The sequence below is a fragment of the Mesoplodon densirostris genome, chromosome 17 (genome assembly GCF_025265405.1).
Source record: "Mesoplodon densirostris isolate mMesDen1 chromosome 17, mMesDen1 primary haplotype, whole genome shotgun sequence".
In the NCBI taxonomy this organism is placed as follows: domain Eukaryota; kingdom Metazoa; phylum Chordata; class Mammalia; order Artiodactyla; family Ziphiidae; genus Mesoplodon; species Mesoplodon densirostris.
In genome coordinates, this window is record NC_082677.1 from 3,410,786 (window position 1) to 3,432,587 (window position 21,802).

The 21,802-nt window shown below is 44.3% G+C and overlaps 1 protein-coding gene across 1 annotated transcript in view; it reads left to right on the forward strand.

Moving 5' to 3' along the window:
* LOC132477650 (phospholipid-transporting ATPase IB) overlaps positions 1-21,802 on the forward strand; it is a 451,641-nt gene that overhangs the window by 23,589 nt on the left and 406,250 nt on the right. The window contains exons 2-10 of the mRNA XM_060080119.1: positions 4,565-4,664; positions 5,118-5,216; positions 6,127-6,172; positions 7,161-7,201; positions 11,637-11,710; positions 13,588-13,657; positions 14,289-14,416; positions 15,597-15,708; positions 21,226-21,391. Coding sequence (XP_059936102.1) covers positions 4,565-4,664; positions 5,118-5,216; positions 6,127-6,172; positions 7,161-7,201; positions 11,637-11,710; positions 13,588-13,657; positions 14,289-14,416; positions 15,597-15,708; positions 21,226-21,391 — 836 coding nt within the window. The remainder of the gene's footprint in view (positions 1-4,564; positions 4,665-5,117; positions 5,217-6,126; positions 6,173-7,160; positions 7,202-11,636; positions 11,711-13,587; positions 13,658-14,288; positions 14,417-15,596; positions 15,709-21,225; positions 21,392-21,802) is intronic.

A 21,802-nucleotide genomic window follows, 5' to 3' on the forward strand; every position in this document is an offset into this window, starting at 1 on the left:
GCTGTTTATGAGGACATGAATGGCCATCTGAGGCCGTGTCTTCTACCTTCAATAATCCGGAACTCCTTTCTGAGTGAACATGTGCGAGCAGAAAGGTGGAAGGTCTCCTGCAGGGAGCTGGGAGGGGGAGGGTTCCCAGAACATGGTCATGGAGCCACTGGTCAGCTCACAGAGTCAGCTTCTGTGAAGGGGTTTAAAGGGGCCCCCCAGTCTTCCAGTAAACACTGAATGCTTAGGCTACCTTGGGCACGTACGAGAAATGTATTTGTCCATGTGAGGCCAGAGAAGGAAAACACCCCAGTGTGGGTTACTGTTCACATCTGGAAGGTGAGTGTTAAGCTAGTTTGGTTCCTGGGTTTCCGCAGGCTTGTGATCCAGAGAAGTTACTTTTTGAGCAGCTACTGCATTGTTAGATTTGCCTTTGGAGAACAGCCATCAACTTGGATTTTTTCTCCCAGCTGGAACATTGCACTCAGACATCATCCCGGGGTTGGTTCCGGGGCTGCCCTCCGGAGGTCAGATTCTGGAAGTGCTTTTGTTGTGACAGGCAGGGAGCCCCTGCCCCACGTGTCTCCAGGCCCTATTTTCTGATGCTTGTTTCCCATACTCGCCACATCCTAAGTTTCCACGAGGAACGTGTCCACCACACACGTAGCCAGGTTCCTTCCCTGCTGGGTCAGGTGCCTGGACAGATGTTTGCAGGTTGGTATTGTCGTCAGACCTTGTCTTATCCTCGGAATCCTGCAGAGATTTCCTGTCTCCTGAAGACAGAAAGGCCAGTGTGGGCATGAGCTGCAGGGCCTGAGTCAGCCCCATCGCTCCGCCCCCGGTCCCCTCCCTGCTCCTGCAGCAGGAGGACAGCGGCCGCCCTCCCTCTCAGCGTTTTTGGGCGCGCTGTTCCCTCTCTCTGCAGATGTCTCCCCTGTGCGTCCACGTGGCTGGTTCCTGCTTTGTCACCTCCCTTAGGCCTTTGCTCACAGGTCACCTTCTAAGTGACACATTCCCTGATCACTGTGGAAAATACCTTCTTCCCCTGCTCCCGCCCCCCTCACCCCCCCCCCCCCCGTGTCCCCTTCTGTGTCCTCCACCCCTGGTCTGTTTTCCTCCACTTTATTCTTCACTGTCTATCCTGCCACGTATTTTATTTGGTTTTAAAGTGGCATTTTGTCTCTAGAATGTAATTCCCTTGAGATAATGCTTTTGTGACCCTTTGATTCCCTGCAGTGCTGGGCACGGTGCCTGGTACGTGGATAAGGCTCAGTAAATACCTGTGGAAGGATGGGTGGGTGGATGGATGGAGTTTTGACAAGCCCCTGGTCATTCTCCATGTCACCCGATTTTGGGAAACACTGATCTAACAGATATTTACAGGGAAGCTGGGTGAAGCATGGGAAACAGTTCTGTTTTCTCCTGGTCGCCGTGCCCCAGGCCCTACAGACTCATTAAATGCCTGAGATTTGCTTGCAGCCAAGCCATCAGGGAGGCTGACACACGCAGTTTGAGGGGGAATCTTCTGGGGTAATGAATTCAGCTGGTGAACAAACGCTTCTGCTGGGAAGCTCTTCATTCACCCCTTTCATCCTATACATTTTCTTTCCCCTGGGGAAGTGATGGTAAATGCCTCCCATCCAGTTACGTTTTATACTGTTCAGCAGGATTGAACTCAGATGGGTGACTTGAACACATCTACCTCCTCAGGGGGTAGCTGCCCCTCTGTGTGGTCCTCAGACCACACCTGGAACTCATTAGAAATGCAGAATCTCAGACCCATTCCAGACCCACTGAATCGGGATATGCATGCAATGGTTAATCTTATGTGTCAATTTGGCTGGGCCAGGGCACCTGGATATTTGGTCAAACGTTACTCTAGGTGTTTCTCTTAAGGTGCCTTTTGGATGAGATTAACATTTATCAATAAATTGGTGGGCTTTGAGTAAAGCACATTGCCCACCATAATGTGGGTGGGCCTCATCCATCAGGTGAAGGCCTTAATGAACAAAGACTGACCTCCCTGAGGAAGAAGGAATTCTGCCAGCAGATGGTCTATAGACTTAAATGGCAACATCGGATCTTCCCTTGGGTCTTCAGTTCTCCAAACCTGTCCTTTTGGTTTTTTAATGTAGGCTTCATTGCAAACATGTGATTGATAAAATCATTGGCTGTTGGTGATTGAAATCTCCAGCCCCTCTTTTCTCTTACGAGGGGGTGAGACTGAAAGTTTCAACCCTCCAATCATGTGGTTGGTTCCCCTGGCATCCAGCTCCCATCCTTAGGTTACCTAGGGGCTTTCCATGAGTCATCTCATTGACATAACAAAAGATACCTTTATTGCTCTCAACACAACAGAAACCCCAAGGGTTTTAGGAGCTCTGTGCCAGTAACTGGGATGAAGACCAAGTATATGTTTCTTGTGATAAGTCACAGTATCACAGCGCCTTCAGAAGGCTAGAAATAATTCTGTCTTAAGGATGACTCTTAATCATTGTGTATTGCAAAACACCAGGCTGTGATACCAGATCTTCCCTGCAGCAGTGGCCACAAATGGTACACGGAGCTATCCCATCCCATCCCATTCCTTCCCCACTCCCCCATCATATGGCCTCAGGCTGCTGTGTGTTTTGAGTTGTCAGTTTTTTTAAAATTATTTATTTTATTTATTTATTTTTGGCTGCTTTGGTTCTTTGTTGCTGTGCGTGGTTTTCTCTAGTTGCGGTGAGCGGGGGCTACTCTTCGTTGCGGTGCACGGCCTTCTCATTGCCGTGGCTTCTATTGTTGCGGAGCACGGGCTCTAGGCACGTGGACTTCAGTAGTTGTGGCTCACGGGCTTAGTTGCTCCACGGCATGTGGGATCTTCCTGGACCAGGGCTCGAACCCGTGTCCCCTGCATTGGCAGGCGGATTCTTACCCACTGAGCCACCAGGGAAGCCCGAGTTGTCCGTTCTGGCATTTCGTTCTGTCACTCCAGGTTTGGTCACCGTCGGGTGTTACAGACGTACATGTGCCTCAGGTGCTCTGTCTGCTGAGCTCTTGGCTCTCTATTTGGTGCCTCTAATTAATGTGTATTTTAAACCCAGAAAATCTCTCAAGACTGTGCTTCAGGTAAGAGGTGGCTTCATAAGGTGAGCTGAGACTTGGCAGGTACTTTTATGGATGAGCCTTTGAGCAGCTAAAGGAGGTATGGTTCGTTTTATCCCTCAGGTCCCCAGTTTATGCCTTTCCATTATTTCACCATGCGTTGATTATCTGCTATGTGCTAGGAACATACCAAGTTGAAGTTGTTTAAAAAAAAAAATCAACTGAGTAGATTTTAAAGATCTTACTGGCTTTATTCAGTGATTCATGAGCTGGGCAGCATCCCATCGAGCAGATAAAGTAGCTCTGAGGAGTTGTACAAAGTGGAAGACTTTTACAGGTAAAAAACAGTGGGACAAGGAAGTTACTAGCTAAGAGTCAGTTGTTTGGGGCAAAGTCACATTCCTTTGGGGTGTATCAGTTGATAACCTCCCTAGTGCTGACCAGGTGATTCCAGACTGACTGGTTAAGATTGGACTCCTGGAACAGGCTGAAGCTGCAATTAGGTCAGGAATTGAGTCTCAGTTTGATGATGTGGGCTGAGCACAAGTGACTCCATTTTGGGTCTGTTATTTCTTTTTTTAACAAAGTAAACATTCGTACTGTTCCCGGAATCTATTCTGGGGGTACATAAATATAATACAAAGCAAAGCAGAGACTATATTATGGAGGTGTAAACACCACCCTGTGACTTGGAGGAAGAAGAGCCTTGGCGAATTGGACCAAACTTCGTTGGAGGGCAAGATTAGTCCTGGAGACACGGTGTGGAAGGAGAGGATGTCTCACGTGGAAGTGGAGTGCGAGTGAAGGTGGCTGAATGAAGGATGTGTGGAAGGGGGGTTCATTCAGGTGTGGAAGGGGGGTTCATTCAGGTGTGGTTGAGCATAAAATGTCTGTGTTGAGTATCCAGAGGGACACATTGAACTGTCAACCACACGCCCGTTACCAGGGCATGCTTGATAGAGTTGACGTTCTACGTTGAATCACCGGCTTTGTGATAAGAATTGTAATGCATCAGCAATCCTGGGGTAACAACTCTACCTTGATTTGGGTGAGTTACTAGGTAGATGCTTCACCTCTCTCTGTGTTCATATATTACTGCTTTGGGAACATGTGCCTCTTTCTGTTTTGTGATCTTTGATACGTATCTTTTATCTTTACAAACATCGTTTATATGCTTAGTGTGTTCATAGCACAAGGCTCCTAGAAGGTGGGTACATTTCCCTGGTTACACCGTGTGACATTAAATGAACATGTATGTATCAAAGTTTGAAAACAAAGATCACATTAGAAGATTTTCTTAGGAAAATCTTTTCTTCATCTTTTTACAAGACGAAGCTTTGTAGGAGAGGGCCAGCACAGCAATGTTCTTGTCCTGAGTTTTGAAATATTTTGTTTTTACGATCACTTGTGTAATTTTGGAAACTTTGTTTTCCTGTTTTTTAGAATTTACGTCCATAACTGATAGCAGCGTTTTCCTTTGTCCTCACAGTACGGCCAAGTACAGCGTGTTGACGTTTCTACCTCGATTCTTGTACGAGCAGATCAGGAGAGCTGCCAATGCTTTCTTCCTCTTCATTGCCTTATTACAGGTGACATGTTTTAAACAGTTACTTAGAATTCATAACCTTAATTGTATGCAAAATAAGATCTTGCTTAACCAAGAAAGGGTCATCAGACTTGAATGAAATGTGCCTCCTTCATCCAATTACTGTTTGCTTGAACAAACGGGATCTTTGCATAAAGGGAGACTTCTTTAGGTATATCCTTCTTAAGGATAATTGCAGTTATGAACAGAGGCACTGAAAGAAGACTGTGGGATCCGACTTCTAACCCTTTTTTCTGATCCAAACACAAAACGACGTTGGGTAGAATTTTAAAAATATGTAATGGACTTAGCTAGTTCTTAAAATAAGATAATCACTTTGTAACAGAAATGAATGCAACAGAACTGCAGAGGAGTGAGGAGTGTGTGCCATATTTTCTTTTTCTTGGAGAGGATTTTAATGTGCCAACTTCCCGCTTTGGGTCTCTTTATCTTCCAGCAAATTCCAGATGTTTCTCCAACAGGAAGATATACCACCCTGGTGCCATTGATCATTATTTTAACAATCGCAGGCATCAAAGAGATTGTAGAAGATTTTGTAAGTTTTTGCTTTCAGATAATAAAAACCTTTATTGAATGTAACTTACAACTTATTTGCTGCTTTGGATTTTTTAAGGCAGAAAAATTGGTCTATAGGCTAACTAGGCTCTCAAGTTTCATGATGGTATTTTTGGGGACAGCATGTGTACACACAGTGTCTGAACTGTACAGTGAAACAGAAGTAGTTCAATCTGCATTTCCTGATGTTAGGTTTATGGAACCCCTTTGATTTTTATTGCCGATGTTCCTTACATCCTCATTGAGAGCGTGCTAGTCTGGGTAGCAAATGGAGGACTGAATTGCTGTCTAGTGTAGCAGCATTGAGGTTACTTTACAAGAATCTCCTCCCTCATACTTCAGTGCATATCTCCAAATTCATTGGCTACAGCCACATTCACGCTCTTTCCTGTTTTCTCTCTGTCCTCTTTTCAGGCTCTTCCTTCTCCCCTTCCTTTCTGTCTGTCTCCCCCTCTCTCTCATACATGCACGCACATTTTTCTGGGAATAGGTAAATGAATAAATGTAGTACAAATCAAAGCAAAGGTACTTTGCCCCCAAAGTTCTTTATCAGTAAAATAAGTTCAGTTGTTTTTGTTGTTAGTTTATCTTATAGAATAGTTCTTTTAGTTCAATCTAAAACAATCAAGGAGTAGAAAGTTTTATGCTTCAAAGTGTTTTTTCCTTGCTGTGGCCAAAACATAAGCATTTAAACCGCATCTACATTTACGGTGTTAGTCTCTGAATTTAGCGAGTGATGCTGGATCACGATCATTGAACTGAATTTTAGGACATTAGTGTAGCTGCCAGTTGATTTCCTTGTCTTGTTTTTTGCTGGATCTTATTGTTTGCTGTTTCAGTTATTCATCTAGAACTTTTGAAACTAACACCTTTTTTTCTTTCTGTAACAGAAGCGACATAAGGCAGACAATGCAGTTAACAGAAAGAAAACGATAGGTAAGACCCCAGGCTGACTCATTTTTTTCCACTAGAAAACTTAAGAACAAGACTTGCAGTTAAGGAATTTTAAATAAGTAATTAATGGTGTTGAGATAAATTGAGGGAAATCTGGGACTTCCCTGGTGGCGCAGTGCTTAAGAACCCACCTGCCAATGCAGGGGACCACGGGTTTGAGCCCTGGTCTGGGAAGATTCCACATGCCGCGGAGCAACTAAGCCCATGCGCCACAACTACTGAAGCCCGTGTGCCTAGAGCCCGTGCTCCGCAACAAGAGAAGCCACCACAATGAGAAGCCCACACACCACATCAAAGAGTAGCCCCCACTTGCCGCAACTAGAGAAAGCCCGCACGCGGCAATGAAGACCAAATGCAGCCATAAATGAATGAATGAATGAATGAATGAGGGAAATCTATAAAATACTTTAAAAATAGCAAAATGACAAACAAATCCAACAAAAGGTGAGTCATGGTAATTAAGATCTGAACAGGATTTGTGTATTTTAGAGTTTTAGAAAAGGTTTTAATTTTCAGGAGCTAGACATATTTTATGTCCATAAAAGTCAAAGCATTCATAGCCTTGGTTTATAATTGCCCCCTACCTCTATCTACTTATTGTTGCATTTCTAGACCAGTACCTCTGTGTTAATGTGGGGGCGGGGGCGGTGTGTTTATGCGAGTGTGTGTGTTTTGGTGAGTCTTGTAAATGCAAGGTGGTTATTTTCTTCATATGGGCTAAATATGAATAGATGTAACTTATTTGCAAACATGAATATTTATGTGCATGCATTCCTCTATCTATGGTACGTAAGTACCTAGTTGGGGCTCTGTTTTGGGGAGTGATGATGTTATATGTTTATGTCTAAGGATATGGTATGTTGGAATTAATCAGTGGAATTTTAAAAGGAGCCTTTTGGGTTTTGGAAAGCTGATTTTATGTTGAGTATCATCAGTATTAACCGGTACTTGTTTTGTTTTTCTTTTTCAGTGTTAAGGAATGGTATGTGGCATACCATTATGTGGAAAGAGGTAATAACACATTTTAAAGATAAGCCAGAAAGTACTGGTTTGGAGACCTGTAATTCATTGCTAGTGTTGATTTGGATATAAAATTTTTGTTAAGACACAAGCCATGTCCATGTCATGTAAGTGGTGCAGTGTGGTTTTTCCCTGAGGCTTTCCTAGAACGGTGCATGTTTCCTCTGTTGCAGCATCTTCTAGAAGCCATTCCCTGTGTCAGTTCAGAGCTGGGAAGTTCATTGCCCCTGATGGATATTTCTGAAATTTCAAATCATTTTCTAGTTTCTGAATCCAAGTAAAGAAACGTTTTCCCCTGGTCTTCTGTTCTCTTTATCTCAATGCACTCTTTTAAAGATTTTTTTTTAACATTTGAAATGCTCATTTCTGACATTTTTGGTGGAAAGAGTCTGGGTTTGTAATTAGCCCTAAATATACGAAGTGGTACACTGGGGGCTGGGAACCATCCTGGGTGGGTTCTGAGGCTGAAAGTTGCTGCTTTTAGCTTTACAAGAGCAAGGAGTGTTTGCCTCGCTGGAGTATGGGGTCGGCGGGGTTTGAGAACGGCGTGGTGATTTGGTTGTTACTAGTGATAAATAGAAGATGGAGAAGAAATATCCTGTGCCATCTGGGTGTTTTCTGGCTACTAAAATTAGCTTTTTCAGTGAGTCTCTGTTGTGGCTGGAACTTAATGGTCACAAGATGTTTTTGGAGGGTGACTCCGATGACTCCAAGATTCAAAGCTGATTAATGTGCTTTCAGAAGAAAACTACATTTTAGAAGAGTAACATATAATAGTATCTCTTGCTCAACATTTAATAAAATGTTTTAAAATGCCTCTATGTTTAAAATGCCTCTATGACCTTAGGAGTCTGCAGGATGCCCGTGATGTGGTAACCGCAGCCTTCATTTTGGCTGTCATTTTCTTTTTACTTTGTTACAGGAGATCCATTAAGCCCCTTGGTAGTGTTTTGTGATAACGGCTTAGCCTGGATAGCCATCCAGAAGTCCTGTATTGTAAATATTGACCTCACTCTCATGGGGAAGTGTGGTGGTTCTTGGTCAGGCGGTTGGAGATTCTTGCCTTCCCAGATGGTAGCAGTGCTCCTGGTGTGCTATGGGAATTTGAGAACTCCCACGGCACTTAGGAATGGCCTCTCCCCGATGTTCCTGTGGCCACTCCCCTCCCCAGAAAGGCACTCATGCTGGCAGGAGCAGAGAATTATTTGAATTTGGGCCGTTGACCCTACTTGAAACAGTAGAAAATGGAGTGATGATCTCAGAATTCTGGATCTAGGAGTGGATGGATTCAGATCCCTAAAGCTCATTACTGTTTCCTATACACATTTGGAGAGAAAAAAACCAACCCGTCAACCAAATACCTGTTATGTTTTGCCACATGCATTTTTATTTCAATTAAAAATGGATTTTGTTTTTTTAAATGGAGCTCTTAGTATGTGCCAGAGGCAGTGTTAGGCGTTGGGGATGCAGATAAGAATGAAGCATGGCCCCTGACTTTCTTTTGCCTTTAAGCTGGATATGAACTTCAAAAGTACAGAAGCTGTGAAATTTAATTTTTACCACCCTTCTTGATGTTGAGCCCGATTCCTTAGACTTACCCACACACTTTGATAAGCAAATCAAAGCACTAACAGGATGACTTTTAGCAACATTCCTCTGTCCTGATAAAATATTAAACACAGTCACCTGCCAGGCCGTTTTCCTGGATTGTAAGATGCAGTGTTTTTGTTGTTGTTGTTGTTGTTGTTGTTGTTGTTTTAAACAATTCTTGATTTCAAAGAGATGAGTAACAGGGTTAGAATAGGAAACAGAAAGCATAGTGCCCTTTTGTTACTGAACCAAACGTAAGTCCGCTTGCCCGCCTGCAGTAAAGCCAATCTGCTGACACGGGGTCGTGGTGAAGGGAAGTGCAGTCTTTTTTTTTTTTTTTAGATTTCTGAATAGGTATACGCATGTGCTTTATTTTATTATTTTTTAATCTTTATTGGAGTATAATTGCTTCACAATACTGTGTTAGTTTCTGTTGCACACCAAAGCGAATCAGCCATATGCATACATATGTCCCCATATCCCCTCCCTCTTGAGCCTCCCTCCCACCCTCCCTATCCCACCCCTCTAGGTCATCGCAAAGCACCGAGCTGATCCCTGTGCTATGCTGCTGCTTCCCACTAGCTGACTGTTTTACATTCCGTAGTGTATATATGTCCATGCCACTCTCACTTCGCCCCAGCTTCCTCCTCCCACCCCATGTCCTCAAGTCCATTCTCTATGTCTATGTCTTTATTCCTGCCCTGCCACTAGGTTCATCAGTACTATTTTTTTTGTTTTTTTTTTAGATTCCATATATGTGTGTTAGCATACGGTATTTGTTTTTCTCTTTCTGACTTAACTTCACTCTGTATGACAGACTCTTAAGAGGTCCATCCACCTCACTACAAATAACTCATTTTCGTTCCTTTTTATGGCTGAGTAATATTCCATTGGCATTCTTCACAGAATTAGAACAAAACATTTTACAATTCGTATAGAAACACAAAAGACCCCGAAGAGCCAAAGCAATCTTGAGAAAGAAAAATGGAGTTGGAGAAATCAGGCTCCCCAACTTCAAACTATACCACAAAGCTACAGTAATCAAGACAGTATGGTACTGGCACAAAAACAGAAATATAGATCAGTGGTACAGGATAGAATGCCCAGAGATAAAGCCAGACACATATTTATGACACCTAATTTACGGCACCTAATTTACGACAGAGGAGGCAAGAACATACAGTGGAGAAAGGACAGCCTCTTCAATAAGTGGTGCTGGGAAGTGCAGTCTTTATTGCAGGTGCCAAGCAAGGAGTCCAGGTGGCTAGTGCTCAAAACACCTGAACTCCCCAAAGGGTTTCAGCAAAGCATGCCCCAGGTGAGGGAGGGGCATCCCAGGGTAGGTGATCAGCTTGTGCACAGTTCTGTGATTGGTTGATGGTAGTAACAGGGTGGTGTCACAGGTTTAACATTATTGTCCTTAGGTGCCAGCAGGTCTGGGGGCTATGTGCTCATGGTCATCGAGTAGTTAATTTCTTCTATTTGGTGGGCGTTTTAACATCTGTTAAACGACCCAGGAAGTGTGCATCACATGCTGTTATCTAGGTACTTCAGCCAGGAGCTAAAGCAGAGGATGTGGGGGAGCGGTTTGTCCTGGCAAGGCCCCGTAGGGCCCTGCTCAGTTAGACTTTGAGTTTTGAAATTATGTACCAGAAACAGCCTTGCTTGTGCTGTCAGAGAACTCCACCATCCTCACTCTCACACTCATGGTGCCCATTCAGTTACTCTCAAGGCTAACACTTAGCTGTGCTTGCTTCATGCCTGGTGCTGGCATATCCCTCCTTACTCATTGCATCAACTCTGCAAGGTCAGTGGTGGCATTTCCCATTTTATAAGTCAGGACACTGGAGTTCAAGGAGGTGGAGAGCCTGCCTGCTAGGCTCTGTGAGTTCATGTGTGTCTGTGAAGCTCGGATCTGAGCCTGGGCCTGCCTGGTTTGAAAACACATGTTCTCTCCAGCCTGGTGTATCTGTGAGGTTATTTAAAGGCCCTGTGGACCCTCGGCCATGGGCTTGTGTCCTGCAGATGAACACCTGTTTCCTTGGCTTGGGGTCTTCTGTGATTTTTTTCTGGCAGTTTCTTGAGGCCACACGAATCTGTTTCATGTGGAGTATTTCCAGGGGATCTTTGAGATGCATTGTTCTGCGTGAATTTAGTATTACCTTTTAATCAGCGCACTGGGCTTCCAGCCCGATGGCTTGGTTTGAGTCCTGGTTCTAACACTCACTGGTTTTGCAACCATGACCCAGTATTTTCACTTTGAATCTCAGTTTCCCCGCATGTAAAACAGAAGAAATTTGCCTGTGTTAACTCAGTTGATCCCCACAATAACCCCATGAAATATGTGCTGATGACCTCGTTGGATAGATGGGAAAAGTGAGGCACCAGAGTTTGCATGAGTTGCTCAAGGTTTACGTGCACTAGGAGGGGGTCCCACGGGGGATTTGACCCAGGTGTCCAGGCAGGCTCTCGAGCTGTGCCCTTAACCGCTTACCCTGCTGCCCACAGCTGTGGGGATAGATGTGCATGTGTCTGTAAGCCAGCGAATAACTGTGAGAAAGTGAAACCTGATGGTCTTTTTGACTCATCTTTTTTCTCCTGCTCCTTTTTTTTTTCTTCTTCGTTCGGCATCATTGCAGAAAGGCAGTATTACCTTATGTCTGTATTGAAATGTTCCTTTTATTCTTGTCGAGGGAAATAATTTGAGCTTCTCTGCCTTAAGCTTCACGGCACACACTTTACACAGTAATTTTTTTCTCCCGACATTTAACCACTTTTATCACCATTTGCGCTTTCCTGCCTCTCATGTTTCTCTGTCCTTGTTCCTGTGTTCTAGGTAGCTGTGGGAGACATCGTGAAGGTCGTCAACGGGCAGTGTCTTCCCGCAGATGTGGTCCTGCTGTCCTCCAGGTCAGGTGGCTCGTGGCATGGTTTTGAAATCGGTGTTGAGAACAATGGAGTGTTACCTAGTGCCCGCAGAAGCCTCCAGCTACCTTCCCTGCACCCTCTGGGTCACCACCCTCTCCCCCGCCTTTTCTTCCTTTACTTCTTTGCATTTTTTGGCCTTAACCCTGAGTTTTCTTTCTCCCATTCATTTCTTTGTACTTTTTTTCTGAAGTCTTTTTATATTTATTGATTCACTTTCATCTCATGGCTGTTCTGGGCTATTCCTCGTTTGTAGGGATACATTCCAGAGCAGTGGAGTGATTTGTTCAGTAGCATCCAGGTCACAGCGTGTCTGAAACTTCAGGAGCGGCTCTGGTGGGTCCAGCCAGCAGCCTTCTCCGCAGAATCGAATGCCTCCCCTTATAGTGGTTCAGAGACCCACGGGCATTTCTCAGTGTGTACATGACTTGCAGATGGTCCATATTTTGCCCCCTTTCTGTCTAAGCACCATTGCCATGTTTTTTAGGTAATTTTGTGCTACAGAGGTTTCATCACCAAGTGGTGTAAACGATAAACAACACAGTCCTTGACTTTTCCTTGGATGATACGTAAAAGTATATATCAAAGAAGGAAAGCCAAAATCAGGATAAGAATAAACTTCTGTTTGAGAACAAGATTAAATTAGATGATGCCAAGACTAACCCTCCCTGTACTGACATGCTGCTGGGCATCAGTTGTCACACTGCATGTGTTTGATTTGAGTGCAGACAGACTCGCTTTTATGGGATTGAATCACTTATTTTGTCAGATTTTAAGGCTTAGCACAAATTTTCTGCTGAGATAAAAGGTTTAATAAAAGGACCCCAGGCCTGTAGAGGGGGAAAGGCCCCATATACATGGGGCAGGATTCATGTTTGTCCCTATTAGTACCAGAGAAACTCTCAGAAATAGTAAAACGTTGATCACTTGAGATAGTTTGGGTTATGAGTTTTGGGTGTGACCCTCAGAAAGCCAGCTTTGAATAAGGATTGCCTGAGCTGACATCCCATTTTCCAGGTTCCTTGGTGTTTGCCCCAAGTGGCCCGTTGAGCACGTTACCCCATTTAATCTTCCCAACGGCCCTTGACAGCCTTACTTGGTACATGAAAAAACAAGGGCTACAGAGAGATCGTTGAACTTGCTGAGGCCACACGGCCCGGAAGGGCAGTGCCAGGAGATTGTACGTGGCTGGTGGTCACAGGATCTGTTAAACCCTAACTATGCTCCCTGGACCTGAGCGTCCAAAGTAGGAGTATAGTATCTGCCACGCTTATGTTTAAGCGTGGCAGATGCTATACTCTGTATCTATTCTTTGAGTTTTCTGTACTTTAAAATCAGGTGTTTTGATTAAAAAGTTGCCTGTCGACACAGTAAAAACTGCAGGGAAGAAAAACCCTGCCAAGCCTATGCCTTGATTTCTCAGTTCCTCTGGCTGTAATCTCCTTCAGAAGGTGTGTGTGCTGGCCTGGTCTGGCCTGGGCGGCTGTTTCGGTCCAGGGCAGGCCAGCGTCTGACTTCCAGGGTCACCTGAGCCCACGGGGCGGTCTTAGCTGGGACCTCTTGCTTCCCATCGCAGGCCTGTCCCCTTCCCATTCATCCTCTGCTATTTCTGTCCACTTGGGGTCGGGCGGCCGTTTTGTGGGGTCTGTGCGGGTGGGTCATTGGAGAGACAGCTCGTCTTGGCGCTGTGCCCTCCACACACCTGTCTGTCTGTCCTGTCTGTCTCATCGGTCACTATTCCCGTGGCGGTCAGTTATGACAACACTTTGAAGGGCCGGTCAGCAGTTTCCACGGTTGAGGCTTTCTGAGCTGTGAATGGGGGGAGGGGACGTTACTCAACTTCTTTTGTTTTCTCTCCTTAGTGAACCTCAGGCAATGTGTTATGTTGAAACAGCCAATCTCGATGGGGAGACGAACCTTAAAATACGTCAGGTAAAAAGCCACCTTTTATGACTTGCGTTGTTACGGGGCCCAAATGGCAACAGTGCTCCCCTCACGTACCAGTCAGTGCTTTTTCTGGAGGAAAGAATTCAGTGAAGCACAAAGTCAGGACTCCACCACTGTGCTGACGCATCCATGCTAAAGTCATGAGCAACACACCCAAACCCTTTACAGAAAGCACACTCCATTAGCTGTGCCCTTACGTGGCCATAAACACAGAATAAAGCACCCCTTTAACATAGTGTGATATCTAGCACCCTGTAACTCTTCTTTAAAGAGAAAAAAATGTCTAAGTCAAATATCTAAGATAGAAAAGAAAGATATGTGGACAGAATCATCCAATGCAACTTGGTGCAGCAGAAAATTTGTGTCAACATGAGTTATTAATTTAAACGTAAAATTGTTATTATAGATTGAATTCTTCCACACCTTTTGTATTAGGTTGCTGTGACCGAAGCTGCCCGTGAAGTCCACCCTGAAGGGCTGGTAGCTTGAGGACCCCACCCAACGATTCCATTTTAGTTGATTCTTTATTTCCTTTTGATGAACAGTAGGGATGCTGAGTGTCATTCGTAAACCTGGAAGATTGTGTTCAGTTTCCTCTTTGGGTTGAATGTTTCAGGGTGTGAGTCACACAGCTGACATGCAGGTGAGGGAGGTGCTGATGAAGTTGTCTGGGAGCATAGAGTGTGAAGGGCCCAATCGCCACCTCTACGATTTCACCGGAAACTTGAACTTGGATGGGAAAAGGTATTGCTTCCTCTTGTCTTAGTGGATTTTATTTTAATTTATTTTTAATGTGACTAAGAATTACAGGAGCTTTGGCAAATATCAGTTTGTTTTCTGCTTTCATAATATTTTAAAACAGATTTCTTCATGTTTAGCTTAGATATGGGAGACTGAGCTTTTCTTGAAACACCATTTTAATCCATTTAAACCTTCCCTTAAATTTAAGGAAAGACCTGATTTTTGGCAAGAAAAATATCCCGAGGGTCTGAAGTGAGGTTCACAGAACTGGCCTGGTCTTTCTGTGTGTATTACTCGCCAGGGAGGAGAGTAGTTGGTTTTGGCTGCATAAAATTGTTCAGAAAAGCAGAAGAGAGATGTCTGAAGTGTATAAGACCTGACATTTATTGGAGAAACATGTTTTTTCCCTTTGCTTTCTTCTAAGTAGTCTGTGTTTTTAGCACGTTCAATGAAAGGACCAGTTGCCCTTCCTTCAGAATGTTCACTGCTCTGTTGTCTCTATTCTGTTGTCTTTGTCCTCTTGGCATTTATCATTTGAGTCATTTTTTGTCGTTACGTTGGGGCGCAGCTTCTCTCTTCTGCTCATCGTCAATCTGCATGCTTCTTACCAGTGCACCCCGCCTTTATATTTTGAACAGACCCAAAGGGAAGGACCCGATCACGGGAATCAACCCAAAATAACTCTGACAAGTCTAAGTGTGACACCCTTCTTGGTTTCATGTAGTACACAGGGCTGTTTTGTAGGCTCCCACTTTAAATTTCTAAATTATCACTCAGACTTTTTTTAAATCATTAAGTTAGCTTTGACAAATTTGTTATTGTAGCTTTTTTTTTTTTTCCTTAGTGTCTATAAACTGGCTTTCCCAAATGAATAAACTTCTGGTTATGTTAATTTCCTTTTCGGATATTGAGTTTCATAAGAGAGAGTTATAAGCGACACAATTTCCTTTTAACGTTTTATAGGAGACCAAAAAAAAAGCCTTTTTCTGTGTTGATGAATGGATGAGATAAACCTTGGGTAGATTAAGCCAGGGATAACCTTTATGGGCCCTGTGTCCCAGTGAAATAGTCCAAATTTGACTAAAGGAAACATTTGATTTATTGTGGGCTTATGTTTAAGGGGAAAATTCATGCTCATTTTTTCAAAGTATCATTAAATATAAATGTTGTTTCTTATTTTTAGCCCTGTTGCCCTTGGGCCTGACCAGATCTTATTAAGAGGTACACAGCTTAGAAATACTCAGTGGGTCTTTGGCATAGTTGTTTATACTGGACACGACACCAAACTCATGCAGGTAAAACATTTCTATGCTGAAAAACAATGCTGATTTTAGTTGTTTTTTCTGTTTTTTTTTATGGAGTAGTGGGTAGAAAATGCAGATGTTGCATTTAGGAACCTTAAGCTTTGTGAACTTAAATTTAGAAAGAAGGTGCTTTTATTTCGGTTTCTAGGTAGTTCCTCCTGAAATTCTGTTACTGTATCAAGTATTTGTTACCCCTTGCCTGAAATATCAACAGTGTTTGTCTTCTGGATTTAATGGGACAGTCAGTCCTCGCCTATTTTATCTTCGAACACAAGGGGGGATTTGTTCTAACCTCTTTATTTCTCTCTTTACTTCTCCTCCTCACCCCATTAATTAAGATTTTGTAGGAAGTTGTCTTATTTAACTGAATTCTAGGCAATTGAAAATCAGTTATCTTTGAATTCATGTTTATTCTTCATATCATATACCAAAGAGAAAAAAATACTAGAATGATTTTGTTCTTTCTCCCTGTTAAGTTTTAAAAATTATTATCTGTGACTTTGTAGCCCACATTTCTTTTATGACATATTTTGCCAGACAGTTTTGAAATCCTGCATAAATTAGTGTCCCTACACGTCATTTCTTACATTTCTTCGGTATCACTTGGCATCTTATTTTGCTAATGGTCGCTGTTCATGAGGATTGGTTTTTCAGCTTGTCTGCCCTTTTGTGTGACTTCTAAAGCACAGATTTGGCAATATTTCTTGATTTAAAAGTGATTCGTGGCCACTGTGCACCATATCTTGTGCCAGGCTGTGTGGGTACAGTAGTGAAAGGGACAGTCTCACCCCTGGGAACCAGGCAGACTTGGGAGTGGTGGGGATTACAGAGTGGAGAGACGATTGTGTGATGCGTGTCGTTACGGGGTGCTGGGGGTCCATATGGAAGATTATCCAGCCCAGGTTTGGAGGTGTCAGTTGACCAGATACGAAGAAGCACATTTCAGATGTCAAGTTGAAGAAGGAAGGCTGTTGTGTTGGTTCACTCCTCAAGTGGTGTAGGAGGAAAGAGTTGACCATTGATTAGAACCGATGGAGTGATAGAGCCCGGTGTCCACACCAGCTGGGTAACGTAGTGCAGACGGGGTGGGCGGTGGGGGGGGGCGGAGAGACTCACTGGACTTGAAGAAGATTGTTGGAGTTGCTGCATGACAGGCCTCGGTGTGCGGGGGGCTTGGCTTTGATCTTCTGGGACGGAGGGTTTGTGGAGCGGAGAGACCCAGGGGCAGGAAGCTGAAGCGGAGCTGTCGGAGGCATTCGGTGTTGAGGAGTGAAGGATGGAGGGACCACGGCATTTGGTGAAGATGGGACGTGGCCGGGCCGGGGTAGAGACGGATGCTGTAACCGGTGGCTCCAGTCTTTAGGGGGTTGCGGGGAGGGGAGAGCTGGTGGACTTGCTGAGGGAAGAGGCAAAAGGTCGTGTAGCCAGACGGCAGGAATTTTACAAAAGGGGGTTTTCAACACGGCGTTAGAGGCGGGAGGTGTCGGAAGTATGACCGGATCCCGAGCATCCGTTCAGTAGTGCTGTCTTCTGAAGCACGTGAGTCTGCACGGAGCACCCCCTGCTGGGGGACCTCAGGGGAGGGGTGTCCTGGGGGGGGGCGTGAGGCAGGAGCTGGAAGGAGGAGAGGGCCCGGGGCAGGCCTGGTCCTGGACTGCGAGGCCCCACGTGTGGTGGGATGGTTATAGAGGAAGGTGTGTGTGTGTGTCTGTGTGTTCTGTGTGTGTGTGCGCGCGCGCGCTGACTAGGATGTGTAAAGTGTCTTGGTTCTGAGCAGCTGCGTGCGAAGACTTTCTCTGGGTGAAGAGCTGAGCCCCCTGCCACCTAGCGAGTGTCCTCAGACTCCCCAAGGCCAGCGCCTGCCGCTACCGCCTATAACACCGGGAGCCCCGCTGACCACAGATCACTTCTGTTTTTACAACGAAGTGACAGATCACGAGGCGTTCGCTCAGATGCAGGCAGGGCCCCAAGACTAGTTTCCAGATTGTGCATTTTACAAATGTAACCACTTCCCAAGATTCCTTGTACCCTGGAGGTTTTTTTTTTCAGGGTACGATGCTGTTTCCCTAGATCATACGTTGGTAATACAGCTTTGCAGCTGAGGTGTAAGAGATAATGAAGTGACACTTAAAAATAATACCATCCTCCCTTCAGCGAGCAAGGTGCTCACTAAGTTACCTCGTGATGTTTGCGTCCCCTGAGTGTGCTGGGTGCCTTCCTTGCACCTACATGGGATAAACCTCTTTGAATGGCTTATTACATGTTGACTGCTCAAGTACAGAACAATCCAAAGCCCCAGAAACACCTGTGCTAGACTCGCTGTGCCTCTAGGGCTAAAACAACGAGTAAAAATAACAAGCTTTTGAAAGGAATATAATGTAACACACATAGCTGGAAGCCATCCTGTTGGTGAAATAGCATACATTGTCTCTACTTGTGCTACTTGACCACAGAGAGGAAACACAATTGCTTTAGGGTTCCTCTGCTTTTTTGTTTTTTAAACTCTCGCCTCAATGCCTTCTACTTCTAAGTTCCCTCGTTTCATGTTGATTGTAGATACATGTAGAAATATTTCAATGTCTGATGTTTCTGTTGGTTGATTTAATGGGAAAGAGAGATTGTCACAGTAATTCCAGCAAACAGTGCCCCATGCATTGCTCCAAGAAATTCTCATGTATTAACTCATTGATTCCTCACAACAGCCCTATGAGGAAGATTCTATTTTTGTTTTCATTTTCTAGATGAGTACACCGAGGCATCTCCCAGTAAGTTAGTGAAGTTACATACCCAGTAAGAGAGAGAGCTGGGATTCCAACCCAGGCAGTCTGGCTCCCGAGTCCTTGTCTTAACTAGTACTCTGCTGACTGCTTTCTTAGAAGGGAATCAAATGTGTAAAATTCAGGCCAGATGTAAGGTTTTTCAAAATCTGACATTTTGGTCTATTTCTATTTTGAACTCCAGTACTCAAAAGTAGTATTTTCTAAGGATTTTGGAGAACTTATAATGCTAGTAGGAATTTGACATTACAAGCTCTTGACTGCGAGGTGGAATGCTCAAGGGATGGGGGTGAGTAGCTAGAGCCTGGCTTTCCTAAGTGCATGGGCTGAAGCCTGAAGTGTTGGGTTGTTGCTCTTGTATTGGATGAAACATAACTTGATCCTATTAACTGGCCAGGATTCAACCACTGGGAAAGGTCAAAAGTCAATAAACTCATGGAGTCATAGAAATAACGTTTATTGTAAATTTTTTTCTGCTTGTGCCTCCAACGAATGTTTATTAAAAATAAGATTAGCTTTTAAAAGGTTGGGGTTAGGCAGTCTTGAAACTGGTCTTCTGGCTCTTGCTGTGAGGCCAAAGGTGATGTGTCGACCCCATCGACCTTGAGATGATTTTTGATTGGTAATTTGTCCTTTACTGATGGATTTCCATTTAGATTCTAGAGGAATATTTTTAAAAGTCTTTAAAGGACAGATAATTCAGCGACTTAAAGTGAAGTGGGAAAAAGAGTATATGCAAAGGAAATGCAGCCGTGCTGTTTAGATACTTATAGGGCTGCAAAATCACCAGCATTGCAAGTCCCCGACTCCCCACCCCCGCAGAAAGCCATGGTCATGGTTGCAGCAATCCTGGGTTTGGGGATAGAATTCAGATAAGTTTCAGCCACCTTGTGGTATGAGCTACTCGATGGAATGTAGGAATGAATTGCTGCTCATTTTCATCTCGATTTTGTTTTCATGTTGTGACTTTATTTGTATCCTTATCTTCAGAGACATTTTCATCCTGGCTCTGTTAGGGATCAGATGGGTTAGTAAGGTTAAGAGAGAGTGCTAACTCAAGTCTGGCCCAAGGCACCATTTTTCATGGCCAGTCAGTGCCCTGCAAGTATTCAGATCACCTGATCTTGCGTATCAGTATTGCCTGTAGGCTCATGACTTGTGGATGGAGACTGTGGACTGAAGCTCCCGCCATCTCCCGCGTCCACTCCTGGCTTCTGATCTGGTCCAGGGTCTGTCCTCCTCCAGGAAGGGGTTGTTACCATCTGCTGTGTTATGTGTTAGTTTCCTGTCGCTGCCACAACAAATCACACAAACGTAGTGGCTTAAAGCAACACGAAGCTCTTAGCTTACAGTTCTGTAGGTTGGAAGTCTGCTCTGGGTCTCACCCACATCATGATGTCAGCCAGGCAGCCTTCCTTTTTAGAACATTCTAGGAGGTTCTAGAGGACACTCCATTCCTTGCCTTTTCCAGCCTTCTAGAGGCTGCCGGAGTTCCTTGGTTTATGACCACCCCTCCTCTGTCTTCAGAGCCTCAGTGCTGGATCTCTTTGGCCCTTTGTCTGTACTCATATCTTCCTCTGACCATAACTGGGAAAGGATCTCTTCTTTATGTGCTTTTAAAGACCTGTGTGATTAAATTGGGCCCATTTGGATAATTCAAGTTAATCTCCCCAAGTCAAGGGCATTAATTTAATCATACCAGAAAAGCCCCTTTGCCATGTGAAGTAACATATTCATTGGTCCAGGTATTAGGACCCGGATGTCACTGAGGCGGGGAGTTACTCTGCCCACCGCAACTGCCTTCAGAAATTTTTTAAATAAAATGACTTCAAGTGAATAACTGTCCAGGGCAAACAGTTCTATTGACTTTTCCACTGCTGAGGGGATATAGTTCCAAACCTGATGTGCAGTGGTCCTTGAATCTGGTTTTAATGAATCTTTCTGGACTCACTCCCGACACTGGCTTATTCTCCAGCTGGGCTGGTTTCCCCACTGGCGGTGAGAAAGCAGGCCATGAGCATTTACAAATGGCTGGGCTGTCTTTCCACTTTCGTTGTAACTTCCTGCCCACGTTCTGTTTGTGGTTTAGGACCCCGTTCAGATTTCTACTGGCCGCCAGAGCTTTCCCGGCTCTTCTTGCTTGTTTCTTGTTCATAGTTTTCCAAATGAACTCTTTGTCCATCCATTTATCTTGACACCTATTGTTCTATTTTGCATTATTGATGTGTGTGTGTTTGTGTATGTCTTTTCTCAAATTTTGAGCTACTGGGCTTAAAATAGCTCTGTGTGTGTTAATTATAGAGCTACGTTATTACTTTGAAGATTCTAGATTTTTGTGATGTAGAATCTTTGTTTCTCTTCAATTAGCAGCAGCCTGATTTCTTTTAAACTGGACTTAAATGATTTGGAACCTGTATTCTAAGATCGTGAAAGTAGCTAATTTTATGCTAAAATTAAGAAGTTCAGACTGTAATTGTAAGAAGTATGGACTGAATCATGCAGAGTTGAAATGTGCCCTTTTAAAATGATAGTGTGTCTTCTGTGTTCTTTATTTAAAACTAGCTGTTGATTCAGGAGCATAGTACACTTTGAAATCTCATTGGTTATTTGATAAAAAGGTAGTCTTTTACTTTTTCTTTGTTGAATTTGGTTAACGTACCTCCTTTTCTCCCTACTCTTTGCCCCCAAGTTTGTTCTGTGACCCTTACTGGCTTTAAATGCTCTCGTACAGAATTCTACCAAAGCACCTCTCAAGAGATCGAATGTTGAGAAAGTAACTAATGTGCAGATCCTGGTGCTCTTTGGCATCCTCCTGGTCATGGCCTTGGTGAGCTCGGTGGGAGCCCTGTACTGGAATGGGTCTCAAGGAGGAAAGAACTGGTACATCAAGAAGATGGGTAAGTGGCGAACGGGCTCCTTGTTGAAACTGACCATCCTTCCAAGTGTGATGTACGTGTGCGGGCCGTGCCCTCCTTCTCTGCCTGTTCGCTGTTGTAGACAGTGCCCACCCTTCAAGAACCGAAAGATGAGTCACGTGACGCAGTGAAGGTGGACACATTTGGGGATCATTTTATATTAAGATGATTTTTTAAAATTTTTATTTATTTTATTTTTGGCTGCATTGGGTCTTCATTGCTGTGCGTGGGCTTTCTCTAGTTACGGCGAGCGGGGGCTACTCTTCGTTGTGGTGCGCAGGCTTCTCATTGCAGTGGCTTCTCTTGTTGTGGATCATGGGCTCTAGGCGTGTGGGCTTCAGTAGTTGTGGCTTGCGGGCTCTAGAGCGCAGGCTCAGTAGTTGTGGCACACGA